Source organism: Vicia villosa, linkage group LG1 (assembly GCF_029867415.1).
Source record: "Vicia villosa cultivar HV-30 ecotype Madison, WI linkage group LG1, Vvil1.0, whole genome shotgun sequence".
Classification (NCBI taxonomy): domain Eukaryota; kingdom Viridiplantae; phylum Streptophyta; class Magnoliopsida; order Fabales; family Fabaceae; genus Vicia; species Vicia villosa.
Window position 1 is genome coordinate 197,446,481 of NC_081180.1, and position 20,360 is coordinate 197,466,840.

Here is a 20,360-nt window from a genome sequence, read left to right on the forward strand (position 1 = left end):
ATTTGAGTTCATACAGCAAAACACATAACCGTGTCACAATGTGCTCATAAGGCATACAAAAGAAATTCAGAACATCAAAATGCGACCCCATCCAACAATCCTGGACATGGGCGACAAATATCAAGCATAAACATCAGATCAACCATCATGGATCAAACAAATCCACTCCACAGCGACACTAGGATCGCCTGGCAACAGAATGAGCTCCTCCATCTCCTCTCCGTTGGGCCCGGAGTCTTCTTAGTTCTTCTTCAAGTCGAGCAGTCTTAGCTTTCTCTTCTGCTAGCTGTTTATCTGAATCCCGCTTCTGCCTCTTGAGACTACTCTCTGATCTCTGTAACTATAGACACTCTTGCTGCTTGTGATACAAATCTTCCTCTAGCAACTCATAGGGACGCCTCCGGGTACTGGCTTGACTTGAACTTGCACCTTCGACTTTCTTGAGCTGGTGCATCAACCTCATCTTTGCGTCTCTCTCTTCAAAGAATTTCAAATTGGGTTCTTGCTCTCTTTCATGCAACCTGTAGTTAGTAGCCAAAGCATTCTTGTAAAGCTCTGTCGGCACAAATTCAGATAGAATCAAAGGAGGTTGCTTTTGAAGTGGTGCAACTCTATCATATGGCAACAACAAACTTCCGACTCGCTTTTCAATCCACTTAACATACGGTGTCAGAGCAAGCGATTCTTTCTTTCCTAAATGGGCTCCATAATGCTTACGAATCTTCTTCCAAGCCACAATTATCCTCTCCAATTTCTCTGGATCCGACCCCTTCTCAAAATAGACCGTCTCCGCTGTCAAATGATCCGCCGGCTTGTCCTTCAAAGTATACCCCAACTGACGCAAGGATACCACGGGATTGTAATTGATGCAACCTCTAGTACCAATCAAAGGAACATTGTCAAACTCACCGCACCCAACTATCACCTCGGAAACATTAATTCGGTACCTTTGCCACTGAATATCATAAGAAGTAAGTGACATAATCCTGTGTGTCCACTTGAGTGTATCCCTTGTCTTCACAAAAGGACCTTTGCTGGGCAACAAAGAGAGGAACCAGATGAACAACAGCTGAAGGCAACAAGTGATGACACCACCACTTTTCTCATATCGGGAATGAACGGCATAATAAGTATCAGCCAACAATGTAGGAACAGGATTCTTTCCCACGAAGATGTGCACTGCGGCCGAGTCTACAAAATTAGGAACACTTGGGAACATCACAATCCCATAAATGGCTATAGCAAGCAAGGCATTATACGCATTCCAATTCTTTTTCTCAAATTCTTCTTTAGCTTTTCTCACCAAGAACTTCAAAGAGAACCCCGAGACACCTCCATTTGACTTCCAATTATTAGATACTTCTTTTATGCTCAAATAAAGAGCAGCAGCGATCAACTTGAAATTCATCTCTTTAGGAATGTCGATGAATGGCACTTCGTCTTTTATCTTGAGATTAAGAATAATAGAGTACTCTTCCAATGTCGGAGCCAACTGGTAATCCTGGAACGTAAAACACCTCATTTCAGGATCATAAAATTGCATCAAAGTTTGCAAAGAAGGAGTATCAACCACAGTTTCCAACAAAGTCAAGATATTCTCATAATTGTCCGTGAAACTCTTCAAGCAAGAAGCGGTCATTAACGAACTCAAACCCTCTAATGTGGTCAACGGCTGTCGGAAGAAGCTGTAGGTATGCGTATGTCTCTTTGCTTCCTTGACGGTATCAATGGGAGTGTCCATCTTTAGCTCGAGTGAACTCCTGAATGTCCCTGAAAAATATGACATGCAAATGCTTATTATACATATTTTTTTTTTGAATTTCTTTTGGAAATAAATATGCTATGATGCAAAGTGGTGGGACTTGTTGCCGCCCACCAGGCATTCTGGACTGCCGGTAACACACATAGTACAGAGCCAAAGGTTCGGCCCCCAAATGGTATACCACACGGAACACGGAATGTCAATCCACGGAACCAAAGCCCATAGTCAATAACACACTGGAATAGAACACAGATTACCACTCGAACAAGAACCATAGTATCCCACGAACAAGGACCACAGTACACTCGAACGAGAACAGCGGTAACCCACGAACGAGAACAGCGGTAACCCACGAACGAGAACAGCGGTAACCCACGAACGAGAACAATGGTCACCAACAATGTACCTGTTATATGATCATTGATTCCCGCCCCACTCACGGGTAAAATCTAGGCCAAGGTAAGGTCATGAAACGCAGTATACGGTCCGCCCGAAGGTAAGCATCATCACAGCGCGGATGCGGGTGACGATAATACCTTCGTTTGAAACCACTACTCTGCTCGCGGTCACATTATCCATCCCGAGACGTACACCTCAAGACAAACCATGCTCCCACTCTATCCTAGGGTTCCTATGGTTCACACATAGCCTGGGTATTGGGCCTTTTACCTCTTGTAACACCCACCCAACAGACAGATATCCAGCCAGTCCAGAATATGATGCAGAAAAGTAAAAGCGCACATAGAATGCAATGCAAGCAGGTAAATATGCAAAGCAGTAAAACACCCAAAGATAAACACACAAGCGCTAGGATCGACTCGCTGAGTCCGGACCAGCAACAGGTCGAGACGTCCCCACCAGAGTCGCCAGCTGTCGGTACCGCGAAAATTAACAGAGTCGCCACTAACATATTTATCCTGAAAAGGAAGGGAATGCCAGCAAACCACAAAATAAAACAACGGTCTCACGACCAGAGAAAAAGGGTAAGGGAGTCGGTTACGCGAGGGGAAGGTGTTAGCACCCCACGCGCCAATCGTACTCGATGGTATCCACGCTTATGTCTAAACCTATGGGTGTGTAAGCAAACTACGCTAATCTGGACTAAAATGAATGCATAATGTAGGGAAAAGAAAGAGTTATACTCGCACGGGCCCTACCCCGCTGCCTACGTATCTGTTTTGTGGAATCAGAGGTACCGTAGCTCGGCTAACTAATTTTTGTTTGTTTTGTGTTTTTTAGATGAACGAGTTACATTCACACTCCGCTGCTCGACCTTTAGAGACTTATGCTTGGGAATGGAGCGGAAATAACAAGCTCTTAAGAAAAGAAAATCAAAGAGTGTGGTTTGTGTTTTAAAAGATGCATGAGGAAAACCTAAGCTAAAGGGGAAAGCTTGCTACCTAATGTTATCATGCAAAGGGTACAAATCTAACTAAACTAACAACCTACGAGAAAAAGGGGAAGCATACAATAATATCACACAAACGAGCATCCGCTCGTAAAGCAAACAAACCAACGGTACTGACCGAATGGTAGAAAAGCGGTCTCGCCATAGCAAAGGGGAGCAGCTCAACCCAAGTCAACCAAGCATTAGACCTCGCGAAAATGATCGGGCCATAGACAAGAGGGCGGACCCCTCTCAGCAACCAAGCCGTCACGGATCGTAAAGGAAAAACGGTGCGTGCGTACACCGAGCATCAACGTCGAGCGACGCGAGCTATAGGAAAGGCGGGGGTCCGGCTGCATGAACCCTTTTCCTGACATACTTGATAACAAGATCTTGTGCAAGTTCAGAAGCGAGCGACACGTAGCGTGCGCATAATGAACGAAATCGATGAGACTAGGCGGGGGTTGATTGCTAACCCTTTCCGCGTGCCTTCCATGAGGACTTAACGGAGTGCCATATAGGACTTATTACACCGTTACTCCCTGCCGCAAAGCACAAATATAAACACACCAACAAAAACAGAGCCTCTTTCGAGGGCTTGGCCAGATGCATGTCTAGGTCCTACTTCTCATGTTATTGGATGATGCGAGAAAGCGATAAAGTGCAATAGAAATAAAATGAAACGGGATCAATACCAAACAGATGATGATCCGTAAACTACAGCGAAGCAAAGCGAAGAAACTAAGAATCCCGCGAGCGAGCTAGCAAAGCAAAAGCAAATGATCAGCACAACGATTAGCCATGAAAGCACACAAAGGTCGACATGCGTGTCGAGCACAATCACAATACACCTGCAAGAGGGACAAGTGAACCAAACAAGGAAGTATAAAGTAAAAGGATCGCGTCTCCCGGATGAGAACACGATACAGATGAATAGGGATCGTGTTCCGCGAGTAAAGCAGAACACTCAAGCAATAAGCGCCGGTCGGTGACTATCCAAGAGCCTTGCACACTAGCACACAAGTTAGAGATAACAAACATCGCAATCGGAATTGCGTTATTACTATAAAGCGAAAGGGAACGGACAAGTAATGTAAACATGAAATGGATAATGAAACATCAAAGAGAAATCAAACATGGATGATCTACAAATTAATGAAAACAAAGCATCTAGTAAGATAGTACGTCTCATAAGCTTCCCGTCGATATAAAGAACGTGCAAATCGGAGTTAAGAGTAAAAAGTTATGCAAGATTGAAGTTAGAAAAGAAAACACAAAAATTACACACAGGAACCGGTTCCTGCCCAGGACAACCCGGTTCCTGGTACAAAGAACCAGAACCTGGCCAAACAGAGTAAACTGGGAACCGGTTCCCCCTAGGGACAACCCGGTTCCTAGTATAAAAACACAGGGGCATGCATATTTGAGAGAACTGGGAACCGGTTCCCACCTAGGGACAACCCGGTTCCTGGTGCCAAAACCAGAGGGGAAAAACAACGCAGGAACCGGTTCCCACCTAGGGACAACCTGGTTCCTGGTACTAAAACACAGAAAGTCAGTAATTTTGGATTGAGTGGGAACCGGTTCCCGCCTGGGACAACCCGGTTCCTGCTGTAGAAAACAGTTTTTTTACACACTTTTAAAGCCTCGGAGCCATTCGCACTCAATCCAAAATCGTACCGACTTGCAATCAAAACAAACAAGCATCGAATCATGGATTAAACACGATTCATACAAGTCAAACAAGCATAATCATGCAAAGTGCGACGCGTCAAGCAAAGCAATTATCAAGTAAAAGTGCGACACATGCATTTGTACAAACACTTCGAGTGCGACATGAGTAACATATATGAACATTAACAATTATGCACACCAAATCAACAACAAACCATGGATCCAAGCGCGAATGTCACAATTCATCATCAACAATCATCAATTATATGTAACAAACATTAAATCCAACCGCAATTCACATGAACACGACTAATTCGAGCAAAAGATGAACAAAATCACCGATCAATCATCATCAACCATCCATAAATCAAGAACAAGATATAGATTTAGATCCAAATTCATATAATGATCAACAATTAAGCACTTAATTCAAGATCTGAAAGCTTACCGGATGAAGATCTAACCGAAGCGCGAACAAGAGAATTGAGAGAGAATTGAGAGAAAGTGTTTGTGAAGAAACTTGGTGAATTGAAATTATGAGAGTTCTCCCTGATTTGTGAAGAGCAAAATGTTTATATATTGTCAACGCGAAATGTCCAAATTGCCCTCAATGCATCTTATTTTGGCTCGTTTTTAAGGAGACTTGGTTCGGCTCTGAATTCCGGAACGAAACCAATACCAATGTGAAGATGACCAAATTCTTGACTTTTCGCCGCGAGAATCGTCTCAATCCGATATGCGATGAAGAAATTACGCGCGTTTGAATGACGAGAAACGTCGATTCATCTGGTGCGACTGTGCAGAATTTTGTGAGTACCGCTCAAAGAACTCGATAAAACTCCATATTCGGCTCAAAATCTGAACAAGCATGTGTGACGAAGAATCGAAGCTAACGAAATTTCCAAGGAAATTCCGCTGGAATGGACTTCATACGATAAAAATCGAAGAAGTTATGAATTTTCGAACTCGGCGCGACATACTCGAAAACACACTTTTTACCGAGACAACGCGGCGATCCTTAAAATTCTGGGAGTTTTCCGTGCATAATTGGCCTTCGGTCCGAACATATGAAATCTTGGTAATGATGGTACGGAGCTCCAGTTAAATTTTCAAGCGAATCCGACGAGTGGATTAGGAGATATGAATTTTCCGAGGTCCGAAACCCTACATTCAGCGCTGTTTTTCACTACGAAACCTCAAGTAATTTGCAAATCTGGCAAGCTTCCTCAAAGAATTGGCTTCCGAGCCGAACACGAAAGTTGTAGATATCATCGAAACGGTCGGGACAACACGGGAACTTAGCTCATATCACCTTCCAAATATGACTTGTGAAATTTCTCGTATTTCCACTATTTAAACCATTTTTCACACCGTATCTTCTTAAACCCATGGAAACTCTTTATTATTTTTCTTCCATTTTTGAATGACGAAATAAACGTCATTATTAACTTATAGCTCAAATAAAGAGGGCAAATTTTGGGGTGCAACAGCCTCATGGAAGATAGTAGAGGTTGTTACGAACCATCGTAAGAACGCTATTACTTTCAATAGTGAGTGTCCGCCGAAGCTGAATGGCCTAAAACCTTTTAACCCATCTAAGCCTTTTTAGGATGTAGCGAAGAAAAAAGATCAAGTACCAATTTGAGCTTGTTGTCATGCGATACACTCAGACGAGGTCTTTTTAGGCATATTATTGGCGCCCATGAGCAATTGTGCGTGCCGGTAGTATCCGATAGAAGATTGAAAACTTTGGGAACCTTTGTAGAACCCGATCGACAGGTACAAAATTCCTTAGAACACGCCTTGTGGGATGGGTAGACCCGTGGCTCCATGCTCGTGACGTCGAACCTTTGAACCTGGATTGTGTGATTTTGTGTGATCTTGTGTGCTCTTGATTGTGGTTGATGCATAAACCATGCATTCATAAAAATTTCCTTCACAAATGGTTTTCAAGGAACTTAGAGACTTTTTTTGTAAACATCACAGGTACCATGGATCAAAAGAGAAGCATCAAGAAGTACACTTTCAGGAATTCAAGGGCGAAAGATTTGAAAGAGCTAGCAACTTTTGTTCCTAATCTTGACAACTTCAAAAACCGTTATGGGAAATTGATCTCTATCTTGAAGACCAAAGTGGAGAAGGGGATTCTTGAGATTCTTGTGCAGTTTTATGATCCGGTTTATCATTGTTTCACCTTTCCCGGATTATCAACTTATCCCCATATTGGATTGGTTTGCCAGTTACGAATGATATACCGTTTAGTGGTATGGAAAAAGAGCCTAAGGTTGATGAAATAGCAGAGCTTCTTCAGTTGAAGATATCAGATGTGAAAGCAAACATGACCAAAAAAGGAGGAATTTGGGGGTTGACTTCTAAGTTCTTGATTGGAAAGGCTTATATGTTGGCTAGTAAAGGAAGTATGATTGCTTTTGAGACTTTTCTGGCCTTGCTCATCTATGGTTTGATACTCTTTCCCAACATTGACAACTTTGTCGATGTTAATGCTATTCGGATATTCATGATTGGGAATCCTGTGCCTACTTTTCTTGGGGATACTTATCATTCCATTCACCATAGGACTGATAAGAAAGGTGGACTTATCAACTGTTGCACTCCTTTGCTCTATAAGTGGTTTATTTCGCACTTACTCAGACTAAGAATTTCTTGAGCAACCTTGATGGTCTCTCATGGTCTCAGAAGATCATGCCTCTTACTAATGGGAATATCCATTAGTACAATCCTTCTTATGACATTGTTGAGATTATTGATAGTTGCGGAAAATTCCCTAATGTACCTCTTCTTGGTATACAAGGAGGAATTACCTACAACCCTATTCTTGCAGGGCGTCAATTTTGTTACCCCATGAAGGAGCGACCTGCTAGTATTCTTGTGTCAGGAATATTTTATCATAATCAGGATGGAGATTCAGATATGAGAAATCGGTTTGTGCGTGCTTGGCACCATATTGATAGAAAGAGACATTAGGGAAAGAAACAATGTGTTGCTCTCAAAGACTATACTGATTGGGTTCAAGCTAGAGCTCACACCCTTCAGATGCCTTATTTACTCGAGGAGCCCTCTCTACTCATTACTCCACCATTATCTTTCACTATTCCCATCGAGAGTAGTGAGGAGCACCTAGAGCTCGTGGCTAGGATGTGATTAGAAAGAGATACATGGGAGAAGAAGTTTCATGCTTCGGAGATTGAGAAGAAAGAATTGAAGATACAGTTGAAAGAAAAGGATGAAATGCTTTATCTTCAATATGGTTGGTTGATGGAAAAGGATGATCAGATCCGTCGTCAGGAAGAGCTACTTCAACAACATGGTGAAAAGCGGAAGAGACAACAAGAGGATTTATTTTCCTCTGGTAGTCAGGAAGATTCAGTTGCATGGAAAGAAGTTGCTGGCAAGATGATGGTTGAGAAGACTCATTTGAAGGCCTTTTATGAAGATGAATTGGAGAAGCTCCGTAGGAAGCTGCAAAGAGGAGTTGGATCTTCATCAGAAGCGTTCCCTTATAGTTTTTAGCTTTTCTGTTGTTTTGTAATTTTGAGCTTTGAACATTTTGTAAGCTTTTCCATTATTAATGAAAGAATTTTATTATGTTTTATGTTGTATTTCTTTAATGTTTACAATTAATGTCTTAAAGTTCCTTGAAAACCAATAAAAATAAAAATCATTTGCATTACATTTCATGCATCATTCCGCATCATGGTCATGCTTTCGAGAGTATTTTAGAGGTCTCATTCAGTGTTCTTCGTACAGAATCAAGCTGTCTCATCGGTATAACACTCGAGCTAACTGCAAGAAGAAGATGGAAGGTCTTGAACAAGAGAATCGTGAGCTACGCGAAGAGGTTGTTACTTTGAGATCTGGGGTAGAGCGTCTCACTGCTCTAGTAGAGACATTGATGGATACTCAGAATCAAAATCAAGTTCCTCCTCCCTCCAATGCCAAAGCTCAGGGTCAGGCCACTGTGATTTCTGAAATCGCTGCTACAACAATTCCTGCTGTTGCTACTCAGCAACGTATGCCTAATGGATATCCTTGGGGTATGCCTGAAGGTTATCTGTTTGTTCCTGAGATGACTCGTCCTTTGACTCCTGTTATGGTCACCACGTCTCCTATTGTTCATACTGATCCTTTTGTCCCAGAGCCCATTTATGATGCTGCACCAAGTGAAGGTTTGGGTATTCACAACAAAATGGATGGTTTCCAAGATCAGTTTGAAGAATTGAAGAAAGAAATAAAAGCCCTGCGTGGGAAAGAATTGTTTGGAAAGAATGTGCATGATCTCTGCCTTGTTCCCAATGTTAAAGTACCTGCTAAGTTCAAGTTGCCTGAATTCGAGAAGTATAAGGGAAATTCCTGTCCTCAGGCACATCTGGTGATGTATGTAAGGAAGATGTCCACTAACACTGATGATCAACGTCTGTTGATCCATTATTTCCAAGACAGTTTGACTGGAGCTTCTTCTAAGTGGTATATGGGCCTTGATAGCACCCATATTTGCACTTTTAATGACTTAGCTGGGGCGTTTGTAAAGCAATACAAGTATAATGTGGACATGGCTCCTGATAGAGATCAGCTGCGAGCTATGATGCAAAAAGAAAAGGAATCCTTTAAGGAATATGCTCAGAGATGGCGTGAGGTTTCCGCCCAAGTAATTCCTCCGATGGAAGAGAAAGAGATGACTAAGATTTTCCTGAAGACTCTTGGCCCATTTTACTATGAGAAGATGATTGCAAGTGCTCCTGTAGACTTCATAGAAATGATGGGTATGGGTGTCAGGCTTGAAGAAGTTGTGCGAGAAGGTCGTCTGGTTCAGAATGACAATCCGTCCGGTGGTGCGAGGAAGTATGGTTCTTCTTTCCAAAAGAAGAAGGAATCAGATGCTAATGTTGTTTCTCATGGAAGGAATAGACGATCCAGAAGTCAACCTCATCAAGTGGCGTCAGTGACTCCTGTTGTGAATTCAGTGCATGTAGCTCCTGTTAATCAACAACCAGCAAGGCGGAATCCATATCCTCGAGTTAATTTTGATCCTATTCCCATGACATACACAGAATTGTATCCTGCTATAATTCATAAGAAGTTGGTTCAACCAAGGTCATCGCCTCCTGTTCCAGAGAAACTCCCTTGGTGGTACAAGGCTGATGCCACTTGTGCTTTTCATCAGAATGCTCTTGGGCATGACTTAGAGAATTGCTGGCCTCTAAAGAATGAAGTTCAGAGATTGGTCCGTTCTGGTATGCTTTCCTTCTGTGATATTGGTCCTAATGTGCAGAACAATCCATTTCCAACTCATGAAGCATCTGCTGTGAACATGGTGTATGGATGCCTTGGGAAGTATAAGGTTTATCGTGTGGAACACATCAGAGGATCATTGGTAGAGATGCATGCCACTCTGTGTGAATATAGTCACTATAAGCATAATCATGCTACTTGTAGGATTTGTTCAGTCAATCCTCGAGGGTGTTATATTGTGAGAAGAGATTTACAAGAGATGATGGATCAAGGGCTCATTGAGATTCTGAAAGACAGAGACGAAGATGATGTCAATGTGATTGAGCCGTACTTTGAAATTCCAGAATGCGTAGAGATTGGTTATTGTGGAAAAGTTGCTGTAGAGCCTCTTGTGATATGTTTGCCAGGATCTGCACCTATAGCTCTGACAAAGCTGTACCCTACAGATACAATGCCACCATGCTGGAAGGTGGAAAAGAAGTCGAGATTAAACCTTTGTCTTCTGTAGTGAATATAGGAGATGTTAGTAGAGTGACTAGAAGTGGATGAGTTTTTACTAAACCCCAAGAAGTTATGGATGTCCAGAGGAATCCTACTCAAGTGCTTGTGAATATTAATGATGCGACAAAAGTGAATGATGGTTCGTCTTCAGGAAAAGAGATGGATGAGATTTTGAAGCTTATCAAGATGAGTGATTATAAGATCGTGGATCAGTTGCATCGTACTCCATAAAAGATCTCTATAATGGAACTGCTGACGAATTCTCCTGCTCATAGGGATTCCTTGATGAAGATACTTGATCAAGCCTTTGTGGATCATGATGTGACGTTGGATCAGTTTAATGGGGTTGTGAGTAATATTACTGCATGTAACAATTTGAGCTTCAGTGATGAAGATTTGCCCGAGGAAGGAAGAAATCACAATTTGGCTTTGCACATCTCTGTCAGTTGCAAAGAAGACTCGATGTCTAATGTGTTGATCGATACTGGCTTATCGCTGAATGTCATGCCAAAATCCACTTTTGCTAAGTTGTCTTATGGTGGCACACCAATGAGATTTAGCAATGTGACTGTGAAGGCTTTTGATGGATCAAAGAAATCAGTGGTTGGAGAGGTTGATTTACCCATTTGTATTGGACCGTTTGTCTTTAAGATTACTTTTCAAGTGATGGACATCTTTCCTGCATACAGTTGTTTGTTGGGACGCCCATGGATTCATGAAGCTGGGGCAGTTACTTCGACTCTTCACCAAAAGTTGAAATTTGTGAAAGATGGAATGATGGTTGTCGTGAAGGGAGAACAAGCTTTGCTAATTAGTCATCTCTCTTCATTCCGCGCTATAGAGGCTGATAAAGTAGTCATTGGAACTGCATTCCAAGCCCTGTCTGTTAATGATGAATCCAAAAGGGATGAAGCTTCCATTGCCTCTTTCAAAGATGCTCAGCTGGTGGTTCAGAATGGACATTTAGGAGTATAGGGACAAGTGGTGAGTCAGCAAGAGAACAAGAATAGAGTTGGTCTGGGTTTCTTTGCCTCAAACAAGTCTGCGATGAAACCAGAATCTGCTTTTCGCCCTTATCAGGAGATATTTCATAGTGCTGGGTTCCTACATCCGACTCCTCCAGAGGTAGACGCTATTATTGAAGATGAACCTGAACCAGAGATGCCAAACTTTGTGACCCGTGGAAAGATGATCAAGAATTGGATCACCATTGATGTTCATGATTATACTCATGTTTCAAAGTAATTTGTTTTTATGTTTTTCAAAATCCTTTCATTCTGCCCAAGATGAAAGTGAATTTGTTGGGGCTTTTCCTGTTTGTTTCAAACATTAAAATCATCAATAAAAGTCATTTTGTTTCTGCATATATATGTTTTTTACCTTTTTGCTTTTTCTGGAAAGTGGTAACACAAAAAACCTTAAAAATATGTTTTCATTTGCCATAATCTGCACGATCACATGTTTGCATATATCTTTCCTTTTCCTGAAATAATAATCACTTGTGTAGATTAATCAATAAAACCGTTGAAAGTAATGACCCTGCACCCTCTCCCAACTTCGAGTGTCCTGTGTATGAGGCGGAAGAAGAAAGTGATGAATGAATTCTTGATGATATTTACCGACTACTTGAGCATGAGGAAGACACCATTCAACCGTATAAAGAGCCGTTAGAAGTCATCAACTTGGGTTCTGAAGAGGATAAGAAGGAAGTCAAGATTGAGGCACTGCTTGGTCAAGATGTTAAGAAGAGGATTGTAGAGCTTCTTAAAGAGTATGTTGACATTTTTGCGTGGTCCTACCAAGATATGCCTGGGTTGGACACAAATATTGTGGAGCATCGTTTGCCGTTAATACCAGAATGCCCTCCTGTCAAGCAAAAGCTAAGAAGAAGTCATCCCGATATGGCGGAGAAGATTAAGAATGGGGTCTTGAAGCAGATAGATGCAGGTTTCCTTGTCACTTCTATATACCCTCAATGGATTGCCAATATTGTGCCTGTTCCAAAGAAAGACGGAAAAGTTCGCATGTGTGTTGATTATAGAGATTTGAATTAAGCCAGTCCGAAAGATGATTTTCCTCTACCTCACATTGATATGTTGGTAGATAGCACAACAAAATTCGTGGTTTTCTCCTTCATGGATGGTTTTTCAGGATACAACCAGATTAAGATGGCACCTGAAGACATGGAAAAGACAACCTTTATTAAGCCATGGGGAATGTTCTGCTACAAAGTAATGCCTTTTGGGTTGAAGAATGGTGGCGCGACGTAGCAGAGGGCCATGACCACTCTTATCCATGATATGATGCACAAAGAAATTGAGGTTTATGTGGATGACATGATCGCCAAATCCCAGTCAGAGGAGGGGCACATGGAGGATCTTTTAAAGTTGTTTCAGCGTTTGAGGAAGTATCGTCTCCGCCTGAATCCAAACAAATGCACTTTCGGTGTCCGTTCCAGAAAATAATTGGGTTTTGTTGTCAGTCAGAAAGGAATTGAAGTGGATCCTGATAAAGTCAAAGCAATTCTGGAAATGCCAGCACCAAAGACCGAGAAACAAGTGAGAGGTTTCCTCGGACGTTTGAATTATATCTCCAGGTTCATTTCCAATATGACTGTTACCTCTACAAGTGAAAGATGCAAATAGATCATTATATACTGAATTATTCTCATTTTCTACCCACATGAAGGTTAAAGTATTCACATGTTTGGTCGATTCATCTTCGAGGTCACTGTCAGAGTCTTTCTCAGACCAGGTCACAGATAGACCTTTCTTCTGTCTCTTGAGGAATGTAGGACATTCATGTTTGATGTGTCCAAAACCTCCACATTCATAGCACTGTATACCTTTTTCATAAGTGGGCTTTTCTTCAGACTTACTCTTTCCAGCATCATGTGAGTTGTGAATGTCAGATGAGTTGTTTGGACATTTGATCTTGGATTTTTGTCCATCTTCTTCATCACTCGATTGAATTGTCTTCCAAGCAGAACAATTGCATCGGATAACCCTTCATCTGAATCTAGGTCACATTCCTCTAATCCAGCGTCAGCGTCAGCAGCAAAAGCTATGCTTTTGTTCTTCATTTTGGACCTATCATTGATGCTCAGTTCAAACATTTAAAGAGATCCTACTAGATCATCCAAATTTATCTGATTAATGTCTTGAGCTTCTTCAATAGCTGTCACCTTCATGTAAAACCTTTTGGGAAGAGACTTGAGCATCTTCCTCACTAGTTTTTCTTCAAGAATCTTTTCTCCCAAGGAACTCGATACATTAGCTATCTCCATAACATTCATGTGAAATTCGTGAATGCTTTCATCTTCTTTCATCCTTAGATTTTCAGATTGAGTGGTTAACAGCTGAAGTCTTGACATCTTTACTTTAGAGGTGCCTTCATGTGTTGTTCAAAGGATCTCTCATGCATCTTTATCCACTTCACATGTGTTCACCAGCCTAAAGATATTCTTGTCAATTCCATTGAATATGGCATTTAAAGCCTTAGAATTGGCAAGCGCGAGTTCGTATTCTTCTTGGTTCCAGTCTACCTCTGGCTTTAACACATTTTTGGGTTGTTTGTGTGCTCCCACAATAACCGGATGTTTCCAACCTTTCAGAACTGCCTTCCAGACCTTGATGTCTATGGATTTCAAGAAGGCCACCATGCGGGGTTTCCAATAGTCGTAATTGCTTCCATACAGAACTAGTGGTCTGTTCCGAAATCCAACTTCCTTGTCCATTGTACCAGAAAGTAACCACCCTAAATCTCACTCAGATGCAGAGCATAGTGCCTACTCTAATACCAACTGAAATTCTGGTATTAGATATGTGATGTTGAATGAGATGTCACGACACAATATCTGAGTTATGAACACGAATAATAACTGCAACAATAAACGTGCAGAAAGTAAATAACACAGGGATATGTTTACCTAGTTCGGAACAATCCTTCCTACTCTGGGGGCTACCAAGCCAGGATGAAATCAATATCCGATAGTATCAATTCAAAGTTAAGACTCACCTAGGTATGAGGCCCTCCTCAAATCCCTTCCAATCACAATCCCTGTGATAAAAAATAAAAACCAAAGAAAAATAACCAAAAGATACTCTTCCAGAACAAACTACTCCTCGATGCTTAAAAGCTTACAAGGATGCAAATACTCTCCTTGCTTAAAAGCTTCGAAGATCAAAATAATATTCAACACCTAAAGGTTTGTGAATGTACACATATGAAACACACGAAAAATAGGGATTCCTAAACCCTAAAACAAATAATATCAGTTCCACGCCTAAACTAGGTTACAACCCTTCTATTTATAGATATGTCTTTTTCTAGGCTGGGCTTCAAATCGCAATAGTGAGGCTGCCAAAATTCTGCTACTTGTTCTCAAAGAGATTAGGTCTTCAATCCAATCTTTATAATGTCTCCAATAATAGAAAGCGTGGATATCTTCTGATTGAATCCATCTTACTAAAAATATCAGCTGATTGATTTCTTCGAATATTCTAAGATGAAATAAAGATTCTTGTAGCAAATAAAACTACCTGATCCACTTGCCAGATCAGCTTCTGCAGCCAGGATGTCATGACATCTTGTTCAACTTGTTGAAGTCTGAATGCTAAGTCATCTTGCATCTCTTCCAACATGATCTTCCTCGGTATGTTTTAGAAAAATGCATGCCAACAATAAGAGAACCTTCAATGCTTGTTGTACTTTGTATGATATACCTTCTCTTATCTGTGATGTTTGGTCGTATGATATGTATGCATGTTACATGTTTGCCATGCATGTATTCCTGTTACATGTATGTTCTCTTATCTGTGATGCCTATTCATATGATATATTTGTGATGCATGTTCACATATTTGACATGTATGCGTGTTACATGTTTGCGATGCATGTATGCCTGTTACGTGTATGTCTTATCTTATCTGTGATGCTTGTTTGTATGATATCTTTGTGATGCTTGTTCACATTTGAGAGGTATGCATGTTACATGTTTTCCATGCGTGTATGCATGTTACATGTATGTTTTTTTTATCTTCGATGCCTGTTCATATGATATCTCTGATGCTTGTTCACACACATGCACATGTATGTCTGTTACATGTTTGCTATGCATGTATGCCTGGTACATGTATATTCTTTATCTGTGATGCTTATTCGTATGATATCTTTGTGATGCTTATTTACATTTGACATGTATGCTATCACTTGTGATGCATTTGCACACACCCACATTCATGTATGCCTGTTACATGTTTGTTTTACTATCTGCGATGCCTGTTCGTATGATATTTTTTTTATGATACCTGTTCACGTGTTTGATGTATACTCACCATGTTTACTTTCTTATCTGTGATGCCTTTTCACATGCCATGTTTTCTAGGATCTTTGTGACGTTGCTTGTTCGTTGCATGCTCCCTTATGGTGCTCGGTTTCGTTTCTCTAGGAGATGCGAATCGAGATAGAAATAGAAACTTTTGAGTCGAACTACGGCACTTTGATTTCTCCATTGCACGTTCGAGGTACTTAGGCATAGGGTACGGACGCCCTAGTGATCGAATTTTCCATTCTCTTTGTTTTCCGTTTATTTGCATGTTTCCCATTATCTATCTATCTTTCCTTTGCATGTTTCCCATTATCTATCTATCTTTCCATTGCATGTTTCCCTTTGCACATCGTATGATACACACACACACCCTTAGATTAGAAACTAGCAAGAATGGATCTTGTGGAGTACCATATACGTGAGGGGTGCTAATACCTTCCCCTTGCGTAACCGACACCCTTACCCTTTCTCTATGACCATTGCTTATTATTTGGTTTTCTTCGATATTTTCCATTCCTTCACGTAGGATAAATAAATGTTCTATGGCGACTTCATTATTTAGTTGATGAGTTTTCTAGTTGCTTCAAAACACCTTTCCGACTAGCTTACAAAACAGAGGCCGTAATCCCCATCGAGGTACACATACCCTCGAGGAAAATAGACTCCCCTATGGAGATAGAAGAAAACAATGAAGCTCTAAGAGAAGAGCTCGACTTGGTCAAGGAGGTTAGGTCGGGGCCTCCCTCCGGGAAGCCTCGCTCAAATAGAAAATAGCCATAAGATACGACATAAAAGTCAGGAAAAAAGACTTTGAAGTCGGCAGCCTCGTCTTGAAAAGGAACCACAATGATTCGCGCGAATGGAAGCTCACGGCGAACTGGGAAGGCCCTTACCGAGTTCGAGCAAAAACAGACAACAGAGCCTACTACCTCGAACGCCTGGACGGGGTAGAATTAGCTCGACCATGGGACACTGAAAAACTCAAACAATATTACAGTTGAGAAAACCGTCGACCAACTAAACCTAGATACGGACCCGGTAGGACCGACCAAGCACATGCGCCCCGGTACGAGCAATGCGTAACGATATGAAACGAAAGGAAAGATAACACTCCTATAACAAGCAAGTCCTCTTCTCGACGAGGATTCCTCAATTGAGCTCCACCGTCGTAGTATCACGCAAGCAGAACCCCCAAGTCATGACGGGTCGTTCACGCCGAGGGACTCAGACCAACAACGAGGATCCGAACACCTCTAACATAGCCCGAGAAATTAATCCGGCCACCTTGACCGTTCCCCACACCGTCAAGACAATAAACCGAATCGAGCAAACTTCCAAACATCAAAACAACAGGCACGCGTGACCCTCTGACGGGCACGAAAAACACTTAGAAATAATCAAAAACATATAAAGTCCTCCGACGGACGAGCAGAGCAATAAACAAAAATTTGAACATATGCATAATAAATCGGCCACAAGGGCCATTGTACTTAGTTACACAAAAAGGGGCTGAAGCCCCAACAGAAATAAAAAAATGGCCGCTACAAACACGAATGTACGGAAATTACATCAACGGGGTCGAGCCCTAATAAAATTACAAAGATACGGCATGCAGGCCGGGCAGAAACTAGCAAGACTACTGAGAAGAAGGCTGGTGCTTCTCGGCATTGGGTTGAATGATCTGGTCATGCTGCTCCTCACCGCCTGAACCTTGTCGAGCCACGTTCTCAAATTGGGGTCCTCGGCGATAATGGCAAGGGAATCCTCCGCCATTGCTGTGTCCTTGAGATACTCGGGGATCACCACTTGTTTGTCGACCACAGCATAGGCAAAATTACTCCCCTCGGTGTAAGAATAACCTCAGAGTTCAGGATCCTCAACTAAGTAATCGCATTCTTAAAGCTAGCCTCATTGTTGACCAGGCTATCCTCGACAGCCACTCGATAGCAATGGACCCTCTGAACACGAGTCTCCATCCTTGTGAGGTCTTCAGGCTTATCCTCGAGAGAAGCAGCGTCAGCTTCCATATTGGTGACCCGCTCCTCGAGGTTACGCTTTTGAGAGCGGCAAGTCCTGAGCTCCTCCTCGGCTTTTTCCAGGGCCTCCTTCACCTTAGAAGAACCTTCAAGGTCGGGTTCAGCTTTCTTTAGTTTTGCTTTAGTGTCACTCAAGGCCGATTTCACCATGCGCAGCTCGAGTTCTAGGGAAGTCTCCCCGTTAGCATAAACTGAGGCCATGCCAATAAGCCTCATCACAGCAGCGGCATCCTAGGCCAACAAAATCCTCCTCGACGGCCTATCCACCTCCTCCAAATGGAGAGACTATGCCCGATCAAGATCTAGGGAGCACCCCTCAAGAAACTTTGACTGGTGGAAGACAGGGGGCAGGCCAAACTTCACCTTCGGCCACTCCATAGTCAGGTCGACCATATCACTGTCTGGACGCAGCCTCTTTAACCTCGAGGACGCGGCCTGGGCGGAAGGGTGCCCAACCTAAGGAGAAGTGGAGGAGCCCCTAGAACCACTGTTGGTGGCATCCACTGCCCGAAGCTTTATGATTTTCTTCTTGGATTTGGCCGCCAAGTTCCTTTGCATTTTCTTGTTCGGGTTCAACATCCCACTTGAAACACAACAAGAAATACAATCAGTACAAACGAGGAAAAACTGCCGAAATCGACGAGCAAATTAAAGAAACCAAATCAGCTACCCAAGTAAGCCCGAATTTCCTTGACCGTCTTGCACTCTAGGAGCTCTTTAACACTAATTAATACTCTATCAACTAGGGGGTTCCCGTCCTTGTCAAGCAACGGGCGACCCCTGACCGGAAAATAGCAAGTGTACTATTTTTACCGATGTAGTAATAATGGGATTAATCCCCAAGTATCGAACTCGCGGACTGTGTAGGAAATATAAGTTATCGTAACGATTCAATTGAACAAAAGAACATGGGGGTTTTGTTGTTTGTTTGGAAATAACAATAAATGATAACAAATTAATAGAAAGCGTAAAAGTGACTTTAAAACAATATGAGAAATTATGCTAGGGTCAAGTGTATGAATTGCCTTGCAACAACCTTTAATCCTTATTTACGAAATATCAGTGTACATGAACTATTACCGAATCTTAAGAGTTATCTTCCCTAATTCCTTAGCGGAAAACCTTTTGATACTGTCTTGTATCCTAATTCCTTAGCAATTCAAGAAGTGATCAAGCGCAATATAATTTATCAAGATTATTACGGTTACTACGGAGAATCCTCATTCCTAAGCAGTAACAACCGTAGTATTATTGTGCAAACAGCGATAAGGTGGTTTGTCGGACCTAACCCTTAACCGTAAATCAAAAATCCATTTGTCCGATAGATAAAGCAATAAGCACTTTGCACAATCAAATAAGTTCACACACATGACGATTTCATAACATAAAGGAAATTAGGTTCATTACAATAGCAATTCAGGGACACCCCTAGCATTGGGGGGTTTATCCGCTCATAATATTCAAAGAAAATACAATAGGAAGATTAGACATTACAAGAAAATAGGATTACTTTGATCTTCAATCGCAATTGCTCTTGAAGATCTCTGTTCTCCAAAACCCTTGAGATCTCTTCTCTTTCTTCTGCAATTCTTTCGTACGTCAAAAAGTGATTTTCTCCTCTCCAAACAGTGACTAAATATCCTCTCAGCAAATGTTTTCTTCTGAAAAGTCCACAATGCCCTTCCTCAAGAGACTGGTTGAACGATTTGAAAATTAGATTTTTTCTTCGCGCAAGGCTGACACGGCCGTGTCCCATGACACGGGTGGCCGTGTCACAACTTTGTCTTCTTGGTTTTCATATTTTCAAGTTCTTCTCTTCAGCAAGTGTGACACGCCCGTGTCACATGACACGGGTGGCCGTGTCACAGCTCTGTCTCACCAAAATCCACTTCTTCTTGTCTCGAATCGTGCCATGTACTGCATAACTTTAAACACTACCAAACACTAGATCAAAAGCAATGGAAAAACAACAAAAACTAGAAAAGATAACACACCAAACTCAAATACGAAAATTAACAAAACTAAAAAGAACTAGATTGAAACAACTTAAAATACCACCGAATGAAGTGCTTTTCCATTGATTCGAACACAAGAACAAGGTGAAATTGGTGGCCGATCACAACCCCAAACTTAGCTCATTACTTGTCCTCAAGTGATGGACGAGAAAACAAGAGGACACCCATGAACTTTTCTTTTGCTCCACAACGCAACTGATACTTCCACACTTGATATTTACTTCCATGTCAAAGTGTTCGATTCCCCTTTCCGAAGTTTTCCGTTGCACTTCAATGTTGACTCATTCTTTTACCTGCAAGCTAAGTCACACTCCTCACCAATTCTCTCGGGGTTAAGTGTTTCACTCATTCATCAAGGCATGCATATCTACTCTTAAATTTTGTACACATTCTAACACAATTCCAC

General features: G+C 41.8%; 1 protein-coding gene across 1 annotated transcript; it reads right to left on the minus strand.

The window, feature by feature from the left end:
- Positions 1–340: 340 nt before the first annotated feature.
- On the minus strand, positions 341–1,741 carry LOC131662378 (uncharacterized). The gene has a single exon (XM_058932150.1). The coding sequence runs from the start codon at positions 1,739–1,741 to the stop codon at positions 341–343; it is 1,401 nt and encodes a 466-aa protein (XP_058788133.1).
- Positions 1,742–20,360: the final 18,619 nt, after the last annotated feature.